Genomic DNA, 21,988 nt, shown 5'->3' on the forward strand with positions numbered 1-21,988 from the left:
GATCGTGACCTGGCTGAAGTCGGACGCTCAACCGACTGCGCCACCCAGGCGCCCCTAAAATTTTATTTTTAAATCACATAATCAAACTTCCACTGAACAAGTTTTGAAAGAGAGAGGGAAAGCGAGGGAGAGAAATTCACTTGCAATCCCACCATCCAGAGAAACCCAGTGTTGTAACTTTGTCATCGACTATTCCTGTCTTCTACTTTTTTTTTTTTTTTTTTGAGCAGGAAGGAGGAATTAAAAAAACTGAGTAATTTTACACCTGTTTTTTTACTTTGTGACATACTATGAGCATATTTCCATATCATTAAGTATTCTGCCACAAAATTACTAGGGTGGCTGAATATCACTCCACTTAATGAATGCACCATATCAGGGTGTCCAGGTGGCTCAGTCGGTTGAGCGTCCGACTTCGGCTCAGGTCATGATCTTGCGGGTTCAGAGTTCAAGCCCCGCATCGGGCTCTGTGCTGACAGTTTGGAGCCTGGAGCCTGCTTCGGATTCTGTGTCTCCTTCTCTCTCTGCCCCTTCCCCACTCATGCTCTGTCTCTCAAAAATGAATAAATATTAAACAAAAATTTTTAAATGAATGCACCATATCTATTTATTTCCTACAGTAATTCATTTATTTTTAATCTTAACTTTAGAAGAGTGAATAATCTGTGAAGATTTTAGAAAATAGTGATGCCTAGACCCCACCTGCAAAGATTCTGATTTAATTAGTGTGGGGTTCAGTCAAAGCAACAGGAATTTTAAAAGTTCCTCCAGTGGTTTAACGAGGTGAACCCCTCCTAGAATCAGGTGGCATTTGTAAGTGCTCCTTTGTTAGTGTTAACAAAATCATTTTGAGTTGCTGAATGAAGAGTGCAACTGACCCACTTCAGTTTGGCATACATGCAAAATTATTTTGTAACAAACAAAATTATTATGGGGCTTGGTTCATCAGAGTTTGTGCTCTAAGTTTTCTGTTAAGCCATACACAGCATACTAAATACTTAAAAATGGACTGTAGTGGCATGAAATTAGGTGAAAAGGATTTTTGAGTTAATCCATATAATAATCAAGCAATGAATGTATTCTTCAGTGAAGTTTGATTTGGTCAAATACTGTGTCCAGTGCCTGGCATATTATAGGCATTCAATTAATATTTTTTAAAGGAATTAATGCATTTAGCTGAATTTCATACAAAGTCTGGAGTCTTCATCTTTATGGCTCCATTAGATTTTTAATTTGAAATATATTCATTATTGTGCAATTCAGGAAAAAAACATTTCTTTGAATACTCTGTAGATTGAGAAGAGTATTTGTTAACATTTGCAACATGGGATGAATTTGCAAATTTTTTCCCCCTTTTTTCCTTTGAAAAGCGGTCTGTGTCCTTGGACATAAAATGCAAATAATCCCTGTGCTGTTAATTATTGACAAGTTGTCCCATTTGCAACCTAAGGAAATAAGGTAACACATATACTGATATACTAACAGAAGATTACTAATTAACAGGCGTTGCTTGAGAAGGGTATAAAAGAATTTCAGCATGATTTTCAATACTCTCCCCCCATCATTGCCAACGAAAAAATAACTAACAACCATGAAGTGGGTCATATCAATTTTTTTAACTTTCCTACTAAATTTTTCTGAACCCCGAACAATGCACAGAAATGCATATGGAATAGGTAAGATATTTTGTTTTCTTTTTTGTCTTTTCTCTACATCAAAATTCTTACATTTGAATTTATTCATTTTTCCTGATTTATTTATACTTCCTGCTCCACACAGAAGAAAAATATTTAATGGGGAATATCTTTAAATGTATGATAAACTTGTAGCTTTATAAGAGGTTTACAAAATCATGGCAGTGCTCCAGATTATCTACGAATGACTTATACATTCCATGTTGAATTAATGTTTTGTACATTATTTATATAATTGGCATACATGCTAACTTTGAAATATATTTATATTATATCTCTATATATGAGTCTATAATCCTGGCTCCCTCACATATAAAACCCCCTCAGACTGATAAAATAAGTAACATCTTCACCTTTACTTCAGAAAAAATGGATCATTATTTGACTAAAGAAGAAACAATGTGGCTGGGATATAAATAAGCAAGCAAACTGTGATGCAATCATGTTCAAAAGGAGGTCTGAAATGTATTTTTAATCCTTTGATTTCCAAGCCAATTAGAGCATCACAGTACAGGGGGAAACCAAACAATTGAATTTTAGTGCTAGGTCTACTATAAATTATTCTTGTTATCTTAGCTATTCCTTCGTTTCCTAGCTTTCTCAAGTACAAAGTGAAGATGTTTGGATAGATGCTCCCTAATGTCTTCTCAGTTGTGCAGTTCTAAATTAAACATACACATTTTCATATAAGAACGATCACTTTCCTGGTTGCAGTTGAAAACACCATTTCTCATGGAGTTTCTTTTGCTTTCCAGCTTCCATATTGGATTCTTCCCAATGTTCTGCAGAGATGAATTTCGTTGACCTGTAAGTTTTGCTCATATAAATGCACTTCAAATATGCAAAGCAATAATTATTTTAGTAGGTAATTAAATGAGGCCGGATAGCCCTATGGGTTTTGAAAAGTACAAAAGCTAATTGAAGAAGTTATTTATATTGGATATCAAATGGATATTGAAGAGGTTGAAATGTTTGTCCATGCCTTAGATTAAATTAACCTCTAGAGTCCTTGAAATTCCATGGGAAAAACCAAATCATATTTTAGAAACTGAAGATTAGTATCAGATCAGTGGTAACCACAATATATAAATGCAGGAGTTTTTCACATCAATACCAATAGGGTGATATTACAATATTCTGTATTCTGAATACTATGTAAATCCTAGTAGCAAATAATAGGAGGTAAAATATTCTACTTTGTTATTTGTAGAGAGTATGTTTTTCTTTTGAGTTCTGTCTAGTCTATGCTCCTGAAGTTTCTTTTTTTTTTTTTTTTAATTTTTTTTTTCAACGTTTATTTATTTTTTTTGGGACAGAGAGAGACAGAGCATGAACGGGGGAGGGGCAGAGAGAGAGGGAGACACAGAATCGGAAACAGGCTCCAGGCTCCGAGCCATCAGCCCAGAGCCTGACGCGGGGCTCGAACTCACGGACCGCGAGATCGTGACCTGGCTGAAGTCGGACGCTTAACCGACTGCGCCACCCAGGCGCCCCCTGAAGTTTCTAATAAGGAATTTAAAATAGTGTTTTACTGCTACTGCTTGTACCCAGAACCCTATTAAGACAATTCTTTGGTCAATCCATGAATACCATCTTGGATCAGATCTTGATCAACTAAGAGTAGATACAGGCACACGTCTAATGACCAATTCTTTGCTTAAATTTGAAAGGCACTATAGAATATAGATACCCTCAGCTGTAGGTTCACTGCAGTGGATGGGTGACCACAAAAGCAGGAACCACTCTTAAGGAAAATCCACTTTGAGTTCTTTAATAGATATATGTATACTTTGGGGGTACGGGGCAAGAAGATTGATGTTTCTTTCTGGATGACTAGAATCTAATTTCACATAATTTTTTTTTAGCAAAAGTCATCCCCTAAACAAGTCACATAACAGAAAACAAAAACAAACGAAAACTACATTGGAAGAAAAGCAGCTTAACATGTCTATTCCTTAAGCATTCGTATGTATTTTTGTTCCAGAGCTACCATATTTTTTGCTCAGTTTGTTCAAGAAGCCACTTACAAAGAAGTAAGCAAAATGGTGAAAGATATACTGACTGTAATTGAGAAGTCCACGGGCAGTGAGCAGCCTGTAGGGTGTTTAGAAAATCAGGTGAGTGAATAATAATAATAATATCCCACTATAGTATTTGACCAAAGTTTAGCAGGCAAAAGAGCAGATACAGGGATGCCATGAGAAATACACTTAAATATTTGAACGCTTGTTGGATGAAAGAAGAATTGGATTAATTCTGAATTGTTGAAGAAAAAGCAGTGAGTACCTGTTGTAAAGAGACAATATAAACATGGTGACTAAGAGCGAAGGTTCTGAAAGTTGAATATCTGGGTGACCATGAGCATGGTACTTAACTTCTTCGAGATTTAGTTTCCTTATCCGTAAAAAAAGGAATAATAGTAGCTTTCAGTTCAGGTTTGTCATAAAGACGGATATAATAATAACAGAAGAAGTCACTTTTTATTAATCACACAATGTGACAGACATTATCCTAGAGAGTGTTACATACTCATTGATAATAAAAATATTTTATGACATGGAGCATAGCATTGATGACTCAGATGGATGTCCAAGTGAGCGAAGAAGAACCCCTCACTGGGGTTACTGGTTACTGGTAGAATATCAGCTTTGCTTACAAACATTAGTTTGTTAAATACTTACAATAATCCTAGGAGGTAAATGCTATTCTTCCAGTTGAGGAAGCTGAGGCACAGAGAGGTTGAGTAACTTTTTTTGAGGGAGTCCAGAACAAGGATTTAAACTAGGCCGTCAGGCTTTAAAATTAACACCCTTATTGGCTTCATTACACTATACTCTACACTGTAGTGAAAGTGAGGCACATACTGAGGGTTGCCAGATTTAACAAACAATAACAAAATATGAAACTCATTTATAATTGAGTTTCAAACAATGAATAGTTTTTTTTTAAATACACCTTAATGTAGAAGATCAATAAATAATAGTTATTATTGCTTATTTTATTTCAATAGAAAAAAAAACCTAGGAACTTTGTAATGATTAGAGTTACCCAATTATGGGACAAAATGCCCAGAGAATCTTCTCTCATGGTGGGATTGATGAATGGCCAAAAGTCAATGTATTTGGAATATTTTAGAGGAGATGCCCTTTTAAAGATATAAAATACTTTGCAACTCTGAAATTGATGATTTCATAAAACTCTCTGTTTTGCATCTCTATTTTTGGCTTGTCCTGCTAATGTAAAAATTAAGCAAAATACATTCCATATTGCAACTTTACGTCCAGTGAGAGGTTCACGTTAATGTTACAGATTGGCGGTTTATCACTGTAAACTTAAAGGCATGATTTTTATGTGGATTGAGAATTCAAAGTCTTGCTTAAGAGCTGTAGGATTCTCTAAATATTAGCAGTTATAGAAGCTATATAAAATTTGCTGAGATGAATGAAACATGTATTTCTAAGGCATTCTTAGGACTATCGGTCTCATCATCCGATGTTGGTAAAATTAAGGCAACAAAAAAAGTGGCTTACGTATTTTTAAAAGGCTGTTGATAAAATAAGAGGGGAAAATGAAATATTTCAAATATTTTTTTCTGGGGGGGATAAAATATTGCATGGTGTTTTCCCTTTTAAGATAAAGTAATTTAATAGTCATGTGTATTTCTCAAGGTTGGACACCAAAATTCCACTTCCCAAAAGACATGAGAGAAAACTCTCATCTGGCTGAAACTAAATAAAGTATATTGGAATTTGTATTTTTAATTTGTAGTTCTGATTTTGGGTATTAGAAAACTTCTCATGTGTTTCACAGAATTTCAAAATACAGTTAGTTGTCTTTCTTTAAAAACAAATATTTCCTATAGCTATCTGCCTTTCTGGACGAAATTTGCCATGAGAAGGAAATTTCTGAAAAGTATGGACTCTCAGATTGTTGCAGCCAAAGCGAAGAGGAAAGACATAACTGTTTACTGGCACACAAAAAGGCTACTCCGTCATCCATCCCACCCTTCCAAGTTCCAGAACCTGTCACCAGTTGTAAAGCATATGAAGAAAACAGGGACATGTTCCTGAACAGGTAAGGATCCAATTTAAAGGTAGATTAAAACCCCAGAAGGAGAGTAGCACCAAGCGTAATCTAGTATTTCTGCAATTTACAGAGGTACTCTAAAAGGCAGAGAAGTGGCAATAATTTTGCACCAGCTGAGGTCCTGCACTAGGAAATCAGGCGGACCATTTAGAGTGCAACTTTGTTTCCATAGCATGCTAGGTGGTAGATGAGTACACAACACTCACGGAACCCAACAGTTGTGAGATACACCTTGTTTTGTTTTGTTTTGTTTTTCCTTCCTTCTAATCTCTCCATTTTAGTTTGCCCAGGAAAATTTTAGTACCGCACAAAGTGGTTCCTTCTGGAGCCAAATACTTGGTGTTTCGTGTTCACTGAATTACCCGGAAATAAAAAAAAATTAGAGATTCAGGAATGTTTAAGATACGTTAAACATGGCTAGCAGCTATTGAACACTTAGGATTTTGTAGGACCATGTGTGCTTGGCATGCGTGATCAGATTAGTGCTCACTACCTGCCTTTGAAGCCTGTCCTTTTTCACTTCATTCTTCTTCACATTTTGCAGACTAGGAAATTGAAGTTTAGAAAGTTGAGATAATTGGCTGAGGGCACAGTGCTAGTACATTCCGAAGCAGGGATTTGAACACAGGTTCTCTGTTAGGGGATCCTATATCTAACTCTCAATCACTTCTGCCTTGCATGCTGCTGTCTTGCATGTCTAAGCCAGAGAAATAGAGAGCCTGCCCTTAGACCATCTTTGCCATGGGGACTGTCGAGGTGGATGATTCCGGATTCCAGTTCTAATGGTTGTCCTAGTTTTATATGTTTGTAAATCTCACAGTGCCTTTTCATTTCATAGGTACATCTATGAGATAGCAAGAAGGCACCCCTTTCTGTATGCACCCACAATTCTTTCTTTGGCTACCCACTATGGCAAAATAATTCCACCTTGCTGCAAAACTGAAAATGCAGTCGAATGCTTCCAAACAAAGGTATTATATTTGTACAGATATCTGAACCAATCCTTTAATCTGGCTATGGCTCATTAAAACAAAACAAAGTTAAAAATGGAAATATGCTTTGTATGCAGACTACCATTTTCAGAATAGAGCATATGTTAGCAGTCTGATATTCTTTGGGCGAAAACAGCTGGATTTGCTGTTTTGTATTCATTCCTTTGGCCAACAAGTATTATATGACTAAGGACATGAGTCTGGGGGTGGGATAAAGGAAGACAGAGGTACGGGTCATAACATAAATGAAAGAGAGAGGAATAGGAGGTGGAAGGAGGTGCGGTAGAAGGAGCAGGAGGAGAAAAGGAGGCACAGAAAGAGAGAGGAAAAAGAAAGAAAACTATGATAAATACTTTATGTTCATTATTTCTTTTGATGCTAAGAACAAATTTGAGGTGTAAACATCGTCTCATCATCACCTAATGAAAGGAAATGTAGGTTTGGAGACGTAAGCAGCTTTTTTGGGTTTGGAGAATGAGACTAACATCCACAATTAATTACTTGCCACAACAAAAGTCATACAACAAAAATTTCCTAAGGACTGTGATTATTCCCAGAATGTCAGTCTGTGACGCGATGTTATCATTTATTCACTTTTATGTGTGTGACAGAGCAGACATTTAAGAAATCATCAGGTTTCAATTAGTTTAAAAGTACAGTTGTGCACTCAGTATCCCAAGTATGAAAGTTATAATGTTCTTGTTTTAGAGTATTTTTAATAAATCTGTCTGGCATAGATGTATATAAACCAACCTAAAAGAAAGAGTGAATGAAGTTCTGTAAAAATGTATCATGTTTGCAATTTTCGTAATATTCCTTATGGTCTCATGCTTTCCTTGAAGCTGTTGGTTTTCTAATTATTAGCACCTGCAAAGGAAAATACATCCTTTCTTGACAACTTGTTTCTTGTATATCTAGACAGCCCTGATTACAAAAGAATTAAGAGAAAGCAGTTTGTTAAATCAACATATATGTGCAGTGATGAGAAATTTTGGACCCCGAACCTTCCGAGCCATGTAAGTTTACGCCCTATAAGTAGGGAAGAGGGTGATATGTGCAAAACCACTATTTTTCAGTTTGAGCTCATTTTTCTCATTGTTCCTGTTGTTGAGAATGAAGTTTCCTTTGATGAGAGCTGATGCGATTAGAATCCTGAAATCCCAGGAGTGGAAGGAAGCTAACCCATAGTCTGCTGCTTAACTCTTTGTAAAGCACACTTAATTTACCTCTGTCTCATATTCTGTCTTTGCTGTAAGGATACTGAGGAAGACAGTCCAACCTCTTCATTTGTACATGGGAATAAACTGAGACCCAGAGAAATTAAAGCAATTTACTCAGGACCCCACTGCGAGTCTTCAGAGCCCAGTGTTTCTACATCCTGATCGTGATTTATTTTCCTGATTCCTATTCGTCTACTAGGCCAGTGATCTCGAATTGTCTGTATCCTGACAGTTGAGACTTTGGCATCAGATGTAAGAATCAGAATTACCAAGGGGTTAAGGCTGTGCTACAGGGCAAGGCTGCTACTGGCCTCATGTAGCTCCTGACCGTTTCCAAATGTGGCTGATGTGAATGAGGAACTGTGCTCCCAGTGTAAACTACACACCAGAGTTTACAGACTGAGTATGAAAAAGCGAATGTATAATATCTTCTTGGTTTTTATGTTAACTGCATATTAAAATATATTTTTTTAATTTTTTTAACATTTATTTATTTTTGAGACAGAGAGAGAGCATGAGCAGGGGAGGGTCAGAGGGAGAAGGAGACACAGAATCTGAAACAGGCTCCAGGGTCTGAGCTGTCAGCACAGAGCCCGATGCGGGGCTCAAACTCACAGACCACGAGATCAGAACCTGGGCCGAAGTTGGATGCCTAACCGACTGAGCTACCCAGGCGCCCCTAAAATATTTTTTTAAATACATTTTTTTTATTTGCATGTAGTTGACACACAATGTTGCACCAGGTTCAGGTGCCCGACATAGTGATTCAACTTCACTATACATTTTGCTGGGCTCACCTATAGAGATGTAGTTACCACCTGTCACCACACAACGCTATTGTAATATCATTGAATATACTCCCTATGCTGTGCCTTTTATTCCCTGTGACTTATTCATTCCATAACTGGAAGCCTGTATTTCCCTCTGCCTTCCCCCATTTTGCCCATCCTCCAACCCTCCCTTCCTCTGGCAGCCACCAGTTTGTTCCCCGTTTTTATAGGTCTGATTCTGCTTTTCTGTTGGTTGATTCATTTGTTTCCTTTTTTAGATTCCGCATATGAATGAAATCCTATGTTGAAATGGTATCATTTTTGATATATTGGGTTAAAAATATGTTATTAAAGTGAATTTAACTTTTTCCTCTTTACCTTTTAATGTGGCTACTAGAAAATTTTAAACTACATGACTGGTTTAAAGTGCTCTTCAACCTTTACAATGAAGCATTTCTAGTGTAGGAAAATATTTGAGATGCTAATTGACGAGTATTAAATACATGCATTCAAAGTTCATTAGTTTGTGTGCTTGTTAAATGACACATTTAAAAATTATTATACATAGTGGAGACCTAGGTTAAAGTTAGTCATGGAGTTAGTTCTAAAATGTTTTCTTAGAATAGGTCAGATTTTGCTTTAACTACCTTCCAACTCTGGTTATTAGAAGCTTAGACTGATTCGTGAATTGCTTCAATTTTTTCTTACTAATAAAATATAAATTAAGTTATTATTATAATGGTTGTATTTATTATTTGCTATCCGTAAGTGATTAAGCTTAAATGTTATAGATTTATAAAGAAAATCTATCCTTATCAGAAGCAGCAACACCAGTTGCTCTAGGGGGTAGTGGTTTCATCTAGACATCTCTTAACACTTAAGGAAATATGTAGAAGGAACAAGCTTTTTTACTTCTTATTTCCCTTCTGGCCACACTCCATTCTTGGTATGCTGACATGTCTGAATGTTCAGTGGGCTCTACTTTCTTGTCTTGTTTCATGTATTTGCACATATACGCCCCTTCTGTATTCTCAGAGTATTTTTTTTCTCCCAAGTAAAAAAAAAAAAAATGATTATTATTTTCATGGAATTTTCCATTTCTTAATTGTTTGTCCTTTTAATTTTTTCCCACCCACTCACTATGGTGATTATAAGCAGTCAGCATCACGGATGAGCAGCAAAAAGATAGATTTCATCCCAATTCACAGGAAAGGTTTTAAAGACAAATAAATCATGTCCAAAGTATTTGTGGGGACGGGTCACTCTATAGAACCATTGCCTTCAAAGATTGGTTGGAATTGACAAGACTTATAATGCTTTCCCTTTTCTTTTTCTTTTATTTGTTTATGTTTGTGTATTTATTTTGAGATAGAGAGACAGAGTGCAATCAGGGGAGGGGCAGAGAGAGAGAGAGAGCGACATGGAATCCCAAGTAGGCTCTGGGCTTGATCTCATGAACTGTGAGATCATGACCTGAGCCTAAAGCAACCACACAGGCGGCCCTCCCTTTTCTTTTCAAACAGCGAAAGCATTTCCATTCTTTCTTTTTGGAACTGCAACTATATTAATATTCTCTCTGTATTATTTAATTTTGGTAGATAATCAGGATTGATTTCTAATTCCTTTCCTTCCCCTTTAGAACTGTTACTAAATTGAGTCAAAAGTTTTCCAAAGCGAATTTTACCGAAATTCAGAAACTGGTCCTGGATGTGGCCCACATACATGAGGAATGTTGCAGAGGAAACGTGCTGGAGTGTCTGCAGGATGGGGTAAAGAGTCTTGCGTCCCAAAACAGAGATAATTCCACTTCCTTTTCTTTCTTTGGCTCTCCTTCTACATGGGAGAAGGCTGTTGGAGTTGGTCACAGGGTAGGGTAGCTAGCTGGCTGAGTCAAGTCACAGACTTCTTGACAGTAAAACTGAAACCGTGTTTTGTTAACCCTGCCTTTCACTTAAGAGATACTCTCCTCTCGTGACACCGGGGCCCATTCTTTCTTCTGAAAATGATCATAAACTCCACATAGAATCTTGGGGGAGAGACTCTTTACTTTTAACCAATTGGTTTTTCTAGCCATTTATCATTTCATTTGGCAAATATATACGGAATACTTTCTGTGTGCTAGACACTATGAAGGACACTAAGGCAGAAGCTTCGCTCAGGGAATTTACAGTCTGATGGGAGAGATGAGGCATGTAGGGCCTGTCTTCTGTTTGCTGTTATCTCCACAGGCCGGCTGCACGATGCCTGGGCCACAGAAGGGGCTCTATTATATTTATGATATGAATACAACAAAATGACACAACAGACAACAAAAACAACACCAGAAACTGTTCCACAAGATACAAAGCCACAGAGAGAGGCGTGGATAAAGGGCTCCAGGAGAATTAAAAACCAAAAGAAAATCCCCCAAACAGAATCCTCAAATGTGCCATAGTTAGTCGCCATTTTAGCAGCATGGCATTCATCTATTCTGGGCCAACTTTAGGCTTCCTGGATACTGTACAAGAGGCCTATCTATCCCCAAATTCCTTCCTCTCTGGTCCCTGGTGACACACCGTCTTTTCCAAGAAGGCTTCAAACCATTGCTCTTAGATATTCAAAAGGCTTAGAAACCCAGGCTTGAACCTGGTTTCCAAAGGGTTGGATGTGGAGATAAAATGCTCATTTGAGCCAGTCCCATGGCAGTTTGGCTGAAAGAGGCAATCTCTGAGCAAAGGCAGAGATCCTGGTGTGAAGAGCTGGGGAAGATTCCCAAAGACAGATTTCCTATTTCATTTATTTTTCCTTTTACAAATTTTTACTTGCATATTAGAAAAATTACTTTGTTTTTCTTTGAAGTTAGTTGTCTTGGTTTTAATAGACGACTTTACTGATTTCTATAGGCACTTAAATTATTTTTCCATTTTTGGAGCTCATTACCACCCTTTTCCTTTAAAGTGGAAAAATTAATTTCAACATGGTATGTCAATTGGTTTTAATAGCTGAATGATGGGTTCTAATTGTTCTTACTGAGAAGGCTTGGATTTTTAGTCCCGAGACAGGGATATGGAAGTTCTGTTCCATTCTTAGATGTGCTGAAATTTCATCATCTATAGCCTGCCCTCTGGAGGTCATAGTGGGTCACTGCAGATTGATCTGTTAACATGGAGCAGAAAGTTTGCTCTCCATGATTAGGACATCAACAGCAAACGTTGTCCAGTAGCCCATTTTAATAGGAATAGAAAGATATATACCTATGTGCATGTCATTTGGTTTGAAGAGTATATTTCTATCGTGTTTTTAAAATCTTCCTAATACAAAATAGATTTTAGCTGACAACTATGAAAAGAAGAATTGAACAAACGGGTAGGTAGAAAGGAGTAAGGAAAAGAAAAGTAGGGAGAAAGCACTAACATTAGAGACAAGGTAAAATGTCTTCTATTTCTTTTTTTTCTCTCCTTCTCTCCCTCCCTTCCTCCCTCATCTTCCTATTACAGGAAAAAATTATGTCCTACCTATGTTCTCGGCAAGATATTCTGTCAAGCAAAATAGCAGAATGCTGCAAATTGCCCATACTTGAACTTGGTCAATGCATAATTCATGCAGAAAATGATTACACACCTGAAGGATTATCTCTGAATCTAAATAGATTTTTAGGAGAGAGAGATTTCAACCAATTTTCTTCAAGGGAAAAAGATCTTTTCATGGCAAGGTAACACACTCTGTAAATGTATGTTCACATGAGTAAAGATTAGTATGTAGCTGACAGTTTTGTGTTGCTGAAATGGGGAGTGATGGTTACAGGTTTTGAACTCAGTATGTTTGGGTGATGCTAGAATGTTCTGAACCAAAATCTATTTAAGCAGATAAGTAGGGAATAAGGAAATGAGATCTATCTTATACTGATGAGACTTTCACTGTTGCTGCTACTAACTGAAGCTATATTTTATTTTGTATCAATTTCTCTGGGATCAGAAGCACTGTCATCTTTGCATGGATTACTCGTATGAAGACTACTACTGAGCTTCCAAATTAGATATGGATATTTTGTGATAATAAGGGCTAATGGTTATGAATGTGCTTTTTCACTGTGCATGTTTTCAAAACTTTCCGAAGTATAACTCAATAGATAATGGTAGATAGAAGGGCTTTTATTAGAACAGTTTATTTGCTATTTATTTAATATGTGTTTTATTTTTGTAAGAAAATAAAAAATGTGTAGAGATACTTGCAGTATAGTACTTTATTGTAATATAACTGATAGGAAGCAAGCAGCCAAGTTAATACATTTTCCTTTATTGTACAGTGTATATCTATGGACACTATTCGAGGAGGGATTTGTGTAGCTCTTAGGATTTCAGGCTTAATGATCTCCAAGGGTCTTTATAAATTTAAAAGCCTGCTTCTAATGTAATAATGAAAATAATGGCCCAGTTTTCTCTTTCATATTCCCTAAGGATATCACTCTATACTTGCATTCAGATTGGACATACATAATTTGCATTCAGATTGGACACACATAATTTGCACTGCTAAATAAAATTACACACACAAGAACAAAGTCCAAATTGAAGGAACCCACACTGACAATTTATTGGTGGCAGAACTAAATATTACTTATATCTATGACTTGGAAATACAATTAGTAAATTCAAGAATTATCTTTAAACTTACCCACCCACACATCCAACAATAATTGTTTATCTAATAGAAGCACTTCTTCAATTAGAAAGGTTCTTTGCAGTAGAAATTTTCTCAGCTGAGAATGATCTTCCTCCAGGTACTTGTGTAGCTTCCTTCACCCAGGGTTCTGTTCCAAAAGAGCCACCCAAAGAGACATTTCTTGACCAATGCTCTAAATTAAGACTCACTCCCCCCACATTCTGTCTTCCTTTATTTCTCTTCACTCATTTATCACCACCTGAATTCGATGACCTAGTTTTGTTTATTCATTTCTGTCTCCCTGTAATGTATGCTTTTGAGAGGTCAGGCATTTTATCTTATACCTTACTGAATCCTTACTGCTGAAAGAAATGCTTGCATAGAGTAGGCACTGGAAAAATATTTGTTGAATAAATGACTGTAAAGCTCATAATTGAAAAACCCAAGTGAAGAGTGCAAAAGAAAACAAAATAGCATTTTAGAACAATTGGATGGATTATAATTTGTATTAATAGTTTTACTGTGCATATAATTCAAGTCATATTTGATTTCCAGGCTTATGCATTTGAATTTTAACGTTTGCATGCCATATAACACAGGAATAAATTGTCTCTTAATTCCAACAACATGATATTTTTTCACACTCATTTCAGGTTTACCTATGAATATTCCAGAAGACATACTAAACTTGCTGTCCCAGTAATTCTAAGAGTGGCTAAAGGATACCAGGAGTTATTGGAGAAGTGTTCCCAGTCTGAAAACCCTCTTGAATGCCAGGATAAAGGGGTAAATTGCTCTAACTTTTTAGGGAGAGTCTGAAAAACTGCATAGAAATTATCCATTAAAAATGCTGTTTCTATGAAAACATCTAGTTATTAACTAGTAGTTAGCTAGTTATATCTACTAAGTAGTCATCTAGATATTAAGTAGTTATTAACTAGTAGTCAACAACCAGTGGCCTAATGTAGGAAGAAAAATGGCAACCAAAAGTTCTTTGACACACAGAATAACAATAATACTCATTTTTGAACAGCTCCAGAAAAGCAAGAATTTGTACAGAAAGAACTGTAATCCTTTATCCAAACATTGAATTCTGTCATCACATAGCTTGGTGATTCACAGTTTTAAGCTTAATCTCCCCAAAGTCCATTTGTTTTTATTTTTATTTTTTTAATGTTTATTTATTTTTGAGAGAGAGAGAGTGTGAGCAGGGGAGGAGCAGAAAGAAAGGGAGACACAGAATCTGAAGCTGTGGTTCTAGGCTCTGAGCTGTCAACACAGAGTCAGATGCGGGGCTTGAACTTGTGAACCATGACATCATGACCTGGGCCAAAGTCAGACACCTAACTGACTGAGCCACCCAGGCGCCCCGGTCCATTTGTTTTAATTGTCACAAGTCACACTCTCATTATCTTTAGTATTACAAAAAAACCCTCAAAAATTGGTTTTTCTAAGATTGGTGTCAGAATAATATATTATTGGTCAATTTTTACATACAAAGTTATGTGTCCCGGAAGAGAAGAAAATGTACATAATAATGCTTGTATTTTCAGGAAGAAGAATTGGAGAAATATATTCAGGAAAGTCAAGCGTTGGCAAAGCGAAGCTGTGGCCTCTTCCAGAAACTAGGAGAATATTACTTACAAAATGCGTACGTTTTAAAAAATTTTTTCTAATGTTTACTTATGTTTGAGAGAAAGACAGAGTGTGAGTGGGGGTGGGGCAGAGAGAGAAGGAGACACAGAATGTGAAGCAGGTTCCAGCCTCTGAGCTGTCCGCACAGAGCCCGACTTGGGGCTGGAACTCACAAACCAGGAGATGATGACCTGAGCCGAATTCAGACACTTAACCGACTGAGCCACCCAGGTGCCCCAACGCGTATGTTTTTTTAAACAGCACTTTCAGTGATTTCAAATTTTGTAGTGCGAGGGAAATATAAACCTAAATTAGTCACCCAGGGCTACTCTAATTTCAGCCCCTATTTCATATTGGAAATCAGTGTAATCCGATCACCCAATTTCCCTTGGGAGAAGGTACTCATCCCCATTCCCCTCTTCTAGAGAGCAAGAAGAATGGCTTATAAAAGTCTGATATTGGTACTTCTCTGGGTTCCCCAAATCATGCAGATTTTTGCAGAAAAGATATTTATTCTGTTGCAGTCTGTCAGAGTGGAATCACTGAATAGATCAAAGCTAGTATCAGTGAAACTTCGGAGGTTGGAATAGGTGTCAGTCTACTCTCCAGAGTTTGTTTCCCTATTGTGATATGTCGCTATAATAGAAGTATAGGGAGTGGTGGTTAGAGCAAATGCATCTTGAAAGGTGGTCCAAATAGCTTGTTGGTAATACAAATGAGCTGACATCATGGCTTCTGATACCAAGAGAGGATCTTTGAGAACGAGTGAGGAGTCAAAAACTCATGAATGGCTCAGCAGGATTTGGTGAAAAAAAAAATTGCTTCTTTCAGGTTTCTTGTTGCTTACACAAAGAAAGCCCCTCAGCTGACCCCACCTGAGCTGATGGCCTTCACTAGGAAAATGGCAACCGCAGCAGCCACTTGTTGCCAACTCAGTGAGGACAAGCAATTGGCCTGTGGTGAGGGAGCGGTGAGTGTTTTGTTTAGTCCCATTGTGTTTCTGCCCCGTTTGACTTGAAATGGTCTCATAATTCCCATTTAGGAGAAATGGTAAAAACCACTGTGGAGGTGGTTTTAATAGACTTGTTTGATTAGTTACAGTTGGAGAGGGCATGAACTCAGCTCTGAACAGTTGGGCATGTGGCCAGGCTTCTGGTCCTTCTAGAAAGGCTGGGGGAGTGCAACCAGTTTATCCAAAGATGTCTAAGCAAGCTTTATGAACCGGAAAGAGAATAACCAACACATCATTCAATTCAATGATTTCCTCTTTTTGTTCACAAAATACTTTAATGTTAAAAAAAGAAGACAAAGAAAATTTTGAAATTCCCCATTACCGTCTTCATTTTATAGCAAAATGAGGCTCAAAGAAATTACATTAGGACCAACATGTCCCAGGTAGTAAATGGTGGGGCTGATATTTGAATGCATATGCAGCTCTTCCCAGAGCCCAGGCTCTAACACCCAATGCCATACCTTCTTCACAATTTCCTTTCTGGTTGCACATGCCTCTACTGCTGTTGTGCTATTATCCCACTGCATCTAGTTCACACATAGATCTTAGTTACTCCACTGTGCATCCATAAGCATTGAGTTTGGTCTAATGGACACAAGGAAAAAAATGTGAATTGAGTTAAAAAAAAAAAGCTTCACTTTTGATAGATGAAAGTAAGTCATTTTATTTATTAAAAATTTTCTTTTTCAATGTTTGTTTATTTTTGAGAGAGAGAGAGAGACAGAGCATGAGCAGGGAAGGGGGAGAGAGAGAGAGAGAGAGAGAGAGAGAGAGAGAGAGAATCCGAAGCAGGCTCTGTGCTCTGAGCTGTCAACACAGAACCTGACTGGGTGCTCAAACACATGAACTGTGAGATCATGACCTAAGCCGAAGTTGGGCACTCAACTGACAGAGTCACCCAGGTGCCCCTATAAGTCATTTTTTTTTTAGTATACTTGTATTTTTGTCTTTTGTAGTATAATCATCTTATCATATTAGGGACATTCCCCCTCACCCCTTTAACAGGATAAAGAGTTTAGAACAGGGTAAGCTGAATAAGAAAATGACTTTCTCGTTAGTAATGCCAATCATCTTTACTTTCTAATGTCACTAGTGTCATAAAATGACAGGCTGATTTTTTTCATTATTTTTTCCCTTAAAATCATAATTGTGAACCAAATTGTACATTTATCGTTTCCCCTTTCCTCTTTCGGATGCCAAGGACTTATTTGCTAGCTAGTCTTCATGTCTTGGAATTTTCCACAAAAGGTAAGAGTGGAAGGAGAATTCCTGTGATTAAGCATCACCTTTATCATTGATTGAATCCCACGTGCTGAGAGACTGCAGGGACATGGGCTGTTGTAGCAGATTGGGAGTGTAGGTTCTGGAGGCCTCCTGCCTGCATCCCCGTCCACTGTCACCACTGAAAAGCTAGTTATAGCACTTGGCTTGAGCTTTCTCATCTGACATTTGGGAATAAGAATTGTACCACCCACATAGGATGACTGTCTTAAATGAGGTAATCCCTGTAACTCGTTCAGAACTGGCTGGATACATAGTATGCACACAAAACATATTGGCCATTATTACAAGTTATTACCAGGTATTTAAGAAATATCTTTGAAGTGTGGAAGGTAGGAGGACTCTACAAGAGGAAAGCCTTAAAAGACACACACACGTGCACACATACACACGCTGGCCTTGTTTCTTTTCAATTAGGATTATACACACACACAAACACACACACACATATACATATGTATACCTGTATGCATGTATGACGTGTGCAAGTATGTATGTATATGAAAGGATGAGGCTTGTGAAATTGTACCTTCAGAAAGCGATTCTCTGGGTCCCAAAAGGAAAATGGAAAGTTCCACTAGATAGATATACATGAAAAATTTAAACCATGTATTTAAGCCATCAGGGCAGATAATTTTTTGCCTTTGGAAGTATGTATGTGACTGGAAGCGTATTTTAAATAACTGAAGGGACTATCTTTGACATTACCTATGAAATATTTGCCACTAAATGTGAAGTTATTCCCCAACAATGAGTGAAAAAAGAATCCACAATGTGGCAACATATGATCCCAGGGAGCAGATTTTTTTGGTAATACTGATTATAAATTACTGCCTTAAAAAACTGCAAGAATTTTCTGGAAGCCTGAGTCAACATAGTGGCTCATGCTGAATCTCCTTGCTTTCTTCTTTCCTGTTGTCCTAACCAGGCTGATCTTATTATTGGACAATTATGCATCAGGCACGAAGAGACTCCTGTAAACCCCGGTGTTGGCCTGTGCTGCACTTCTTCGTATGCCAACAGGAGGCCGTGTTTCAGCAGCTTAGTGGTGGATGAAACATATGTCCCTTTGCCATTCTCTGCTGACAGATTCATCTTCCATAAGGATCTGTGCCGAGCTCAGGGTGTAGCACTGCAAACAATGAAGCAGCAGTAAGAAATGGTTCTTTGCTAACAGGGAGAAGACCAACAACACCAAATAGGAGTTGAGATTTCTACCTTACATACCCAACAATCTTGGGTTTATTAGGAGAATGTTATTGCCCCAAAGCACTTACAGTGGCTTTTAAAATAGTTTTGTCTCAGTGCCTTCACAGCCTCATGGGAGCATAGGCCTGGAAAAATTCACTAGGATGGACAAGTTTTTGTTTGTAAAAACAGTATCCTCTCTAACTACTGTTGTGATACATGTTGGGACTGAGAAAAATGGCAATCTACTTTGGGGAATTAGGATGTGTCCTTGCAGTAAGTTTGGGTACCTCCATTCCAAAACACTGGGAAAGCACTATTGAAACTTTTTTTTCGCACTGTTTACTTCTTGAAGAGAGTAACCATAATATTTGAGTCAACCATGAAGTATGGGTGTTATGAGATGGAATGCACATTTCAATTCATTGTGGGAGGCATTCTGTAATGGTGATGTTAACACACGCCAGTGGAACTTATGTTTTCCAAATTCCCATGCATTTTAGTACTCACTTGCTTTGTTTTAATATTTGTTTTTTGAGAGAAAGAGAGAGAGAGAGAGAGAGAGCAGAGGAGGGGCAGAGAGAGAGGGAGAGAGAATCCTCACAGCACACAGCCTGACACAGGGCTCGATCTCACCAACGAACCATGAGATCATGACCTGAGCCAGAATGAAGAGTGGGTTGCTTAATCGACCGAGCCACCCAGGTGCTCCTACTCTCTTGCTTTGTAAATTGTCTTCCTTCATTTTGGGAAACCTGTCCTTCCCTTTTTTGCTGTCACAATCTGTGTCATGCTTCAAAGTACAGTAAGAATGCTGCCTCCTCTGGCAAGTCTTCCCTAGTCCCCGGTCAACATTGGTTCCAACATGAAAGTGCTGCTAAATGAGTAGTGCAGGTGATTGGTGGGACCAATGCTCAGGTATGGGTGTGGTAATTATGAATGGTAGGAGCTTGGAACTCTGGGTCTTTGAGTATTGATAGGATATACGTTAGACTGGAGAACTGGAAGGATATTCCAGGCAAGTAAGAAAAAGACTGTATCTTACTACATATCAGTATGGTGGCACTATAAAATCATATTTCATTTGCACAAATCCAGACTAGTGGGATATCTACCCATTTCTAGCCTCAGTATTTCTGACGAAGGTGTTAGACAGAGTGCATGTTGTAAATCTGGTGATGGGTTGATGGAGTGAGGGTTTAGGGGGAGGGTTGCTAGGACTCTCAAGACTCTGCTAGGAAGTCTTTAGAAAAATACTTTGCACGACAGATTTCTCTTTTATTTTGTTTAAATTATAGATTTCTCATTAACCTTGTGAAGCAAAAGCCTCAAATAACAGAAGAACAACTTGAAGCTGTCATTGCAGATTTCTCTGGTCTACTGGAAAAGTGCTGCCAAGGCCAAGAGCAGGAAGCCTGCTTTGCAGAAGAGGTATGTGAAGCTCATTTTCACACTCAAAATACTTGGGATGGAGTTTTCTGTAATGAATAACAGAAAGAATATTCCACTCATCTAAAACTTTAAAATAATGCCAGAGAGATTTAAATGTATTTGGAAATAGGTTGAAGGAATTTATGACATTTAAGAAATAATCAGTTTTCTCACTAGTATTAGAATGAAGCATAATTTTAGAATATTTTAAGAAAATTAGTAAATTCAACTTATTTCCTGATAGAGGGAAGTATAAACTGAATATATAATTAATTGATGGTAATTTAGACAGTTTCTGGCCTAGAACTGATCGCTTCAGCTGAATGGAGTAAAAGGACTTAATAGCAAGTTAATTGTGCAAACAAGATATAGGGGGAATATTTTTTTTTTAATATATGAAATTTATTGTCAAATTGGTTTCCATATGACACCCAGTGCTCATCCCAAAAGGTGCCCTCCTCAATACCCATCCCCCACCCTCCTCTCCCTCCCACCTGCCATCAACCCTCATTGGGGGAATATTTCTAAAAAATATTTTTGAACTCATTTAGGATCATGCCTTTGTATATCAACAGACTAGTAATTAGGAATTATCTTAAACTTATTATTTAATAATTTTAAATGGGTTTGTAATTGCCTACATTTTATAGGCCTTTAGGTTACTAAATATATTTGAATATAGCATCATTACAATTTTGAAAGATTTTATAATTCAGCCTTTTTGTCAGGTGTACACTTATCAATATGTGTCTGTGCTTTTAGTAGAGAGGGTGGAACACAGATAACCAAATCAGATAAAACAAAACTGATAAAATAGTTTTGATGTAAACCTTTTCTGATGAACATGATACAAAAAGATAAATGTCGCTTGATATGGGAAGACATTCATTTAGATGTAGAGAACATTAACACGTAGCAGCTATACTTTCTCTGCAAACCTTCCAATTTCTATGACTGATTTGTGGAGGAAGGTGAGGGGTGTGGCGGGGCTTGGTAACAATTTGGAGATTGGTGTAGGAGAACAAGCTATGTCTACTATTGGTACAAGTGGATTTTTGTGTTCTCTGGCTTCCATGGTCCCAGCTTGCTAGCATCAGAGGTGTACTTGAAATTTGAAAACAAGTAAGCATGCAAGTCAATCTTGGCTCAGGTTATGATCTCACGGTTCATGAGTTTGAGCCCCATGTGAGTTCACCCCTAGATGGTGGAGAGTTAATGGTAAAAATGGCAGAGCCATCCATCTCTTCATCTGATGATTCTTATTTGCTTTTAATTTTCAGGGTCCAAAACTGATTTCAAAAACCCGTGCTGCCTTGGGAGTTTAAATTACTGCAGGTAACAGAAAATTCAGACAAGGATAAATCTAATGGTCATTCTCCCAAAATATTGATCCATAGCAAAATACATCCTGAGACCTACCATTAAAATGCTTTTTGAAAAAATAAATGCAATTTAATACAGAGTTGATTTTAGAAATGCTGGAACAAAATTGTGTCCACAATGTTGAATCAGTGACTCAACAAACTCAAAATTCTCTTAGGTTTTTTTCTAAGGTTTCAGAGAATGCCATCAGAAGATCTTCCCATCTATTTAGTACTTCCCCGGTGCAAGATAATAGAACCAGTTACCTGCTGCACCATTCACTTAATTAGTACTTAACATATTTTTGTTTGTATTACAGGGGGAAGAAGAAGACAAAATAAGTCTTCATGGTTTGGTGTGCATCTTTTCCTTTAATTCTAACTGAGATAGTGCTTTTTGTGAATTAATGAAATAATGACTTTATTATGAGATTTCTCTGTCATATAAATAAAGTATCTTCAAATGTTTCCTTTTTGCTAGCCTGCTTATTTATGAAAGTTTATAAATGATTTTAAAAAACAATTATGTATACCACTGTCTGAAGCAGATTCTGATAAAAAAGCGGTGAGTCTTGGTTGTTGTAGGAGATTAAAACAACTCAAGGGTGGATTTACAACACTGAAGGCTATGGGGTGCCTGGGTGGCTCAGTCAGTTAAGCATCCGACTCTTGATCTT

At 37.4% G+C, this 21,988-nt stretch overlaps 1 protein-coding gene across 1 annotated transcript; it reads left to right on the forward strand.

Annotated features, from left to right (window-relative positions):
- Nucleotides 1-1,591: 1,591 nt before the first annotated feature.
- Nucleotides 1,592-21,275, forward strand: AFP (alpha fetoprotein). The gene is made up of 14 exons (XM_047090521.1): nt 1,592-1,676; nt 2,450-2,501; nt 3,679-3,811; nt 5,557-5,768; nt 6,619-6,751; nt 7,691-7,788; nt 10,402-10,531; nt 12,239-12,453; nt 14,057-14,189; nt 14,957-15,054; nt 15,870-16,008; nt 18,260-18,483; nt 19,818-19,950; nt 21,231-21,275. Exons 1-14 carry the CDS (start codon nt 1,592-1,594, stop codon nt 21,273-21,275), a joined length of 1,830 nt encoding a protein of 609 aa, XP_046946477.1.
- The last annotated feature ends 713 nt before the right edge of the window (nt 21,276-21,988 follow it).

This window comes from Lynx rufus, unplaced genomic scaffold (genome assembly GCF_022079265.1).
Source record: "Lynx rufus isolate CCGP_SWC_20201006 ecotype Redwood Valley unplaced genomic scaffold, mLynRuf1.p SCAF_3, whole genome shotgun sequence".
Classification (NCBI taxonomy): domain Eukaryota; kingdom Metazoa; phylum Chordata; class Mammalia; order Carnivora; family Felidae; genus Lynx; species Lynx rufus.

Excerpts from the sequence above, each read along its gene's own strand:
- AFP (XM_047090521.1), top strand. The coding sequence starts at position 1,592 with ATGAAGTGGGTCATATCAATTTTTTTAACTTTCCTACTAAATTTTTCT. Across the intron at positions 6,752-7,690 it reads TCGAATGCTTCCAAACAAAG|ACAGCCCTGATTACAAAAGA; the intron begins GTATTATATTTG and ends TTGTATATCTAG. Across the intron at positions 19,951-21,230 it reads AAGCCTGCTTTGCAGAAGAG|GGTCCAAAACTGATTTCAAA; the intron begins GTATGTGAAGCT and ends TTTAATTTTCAG.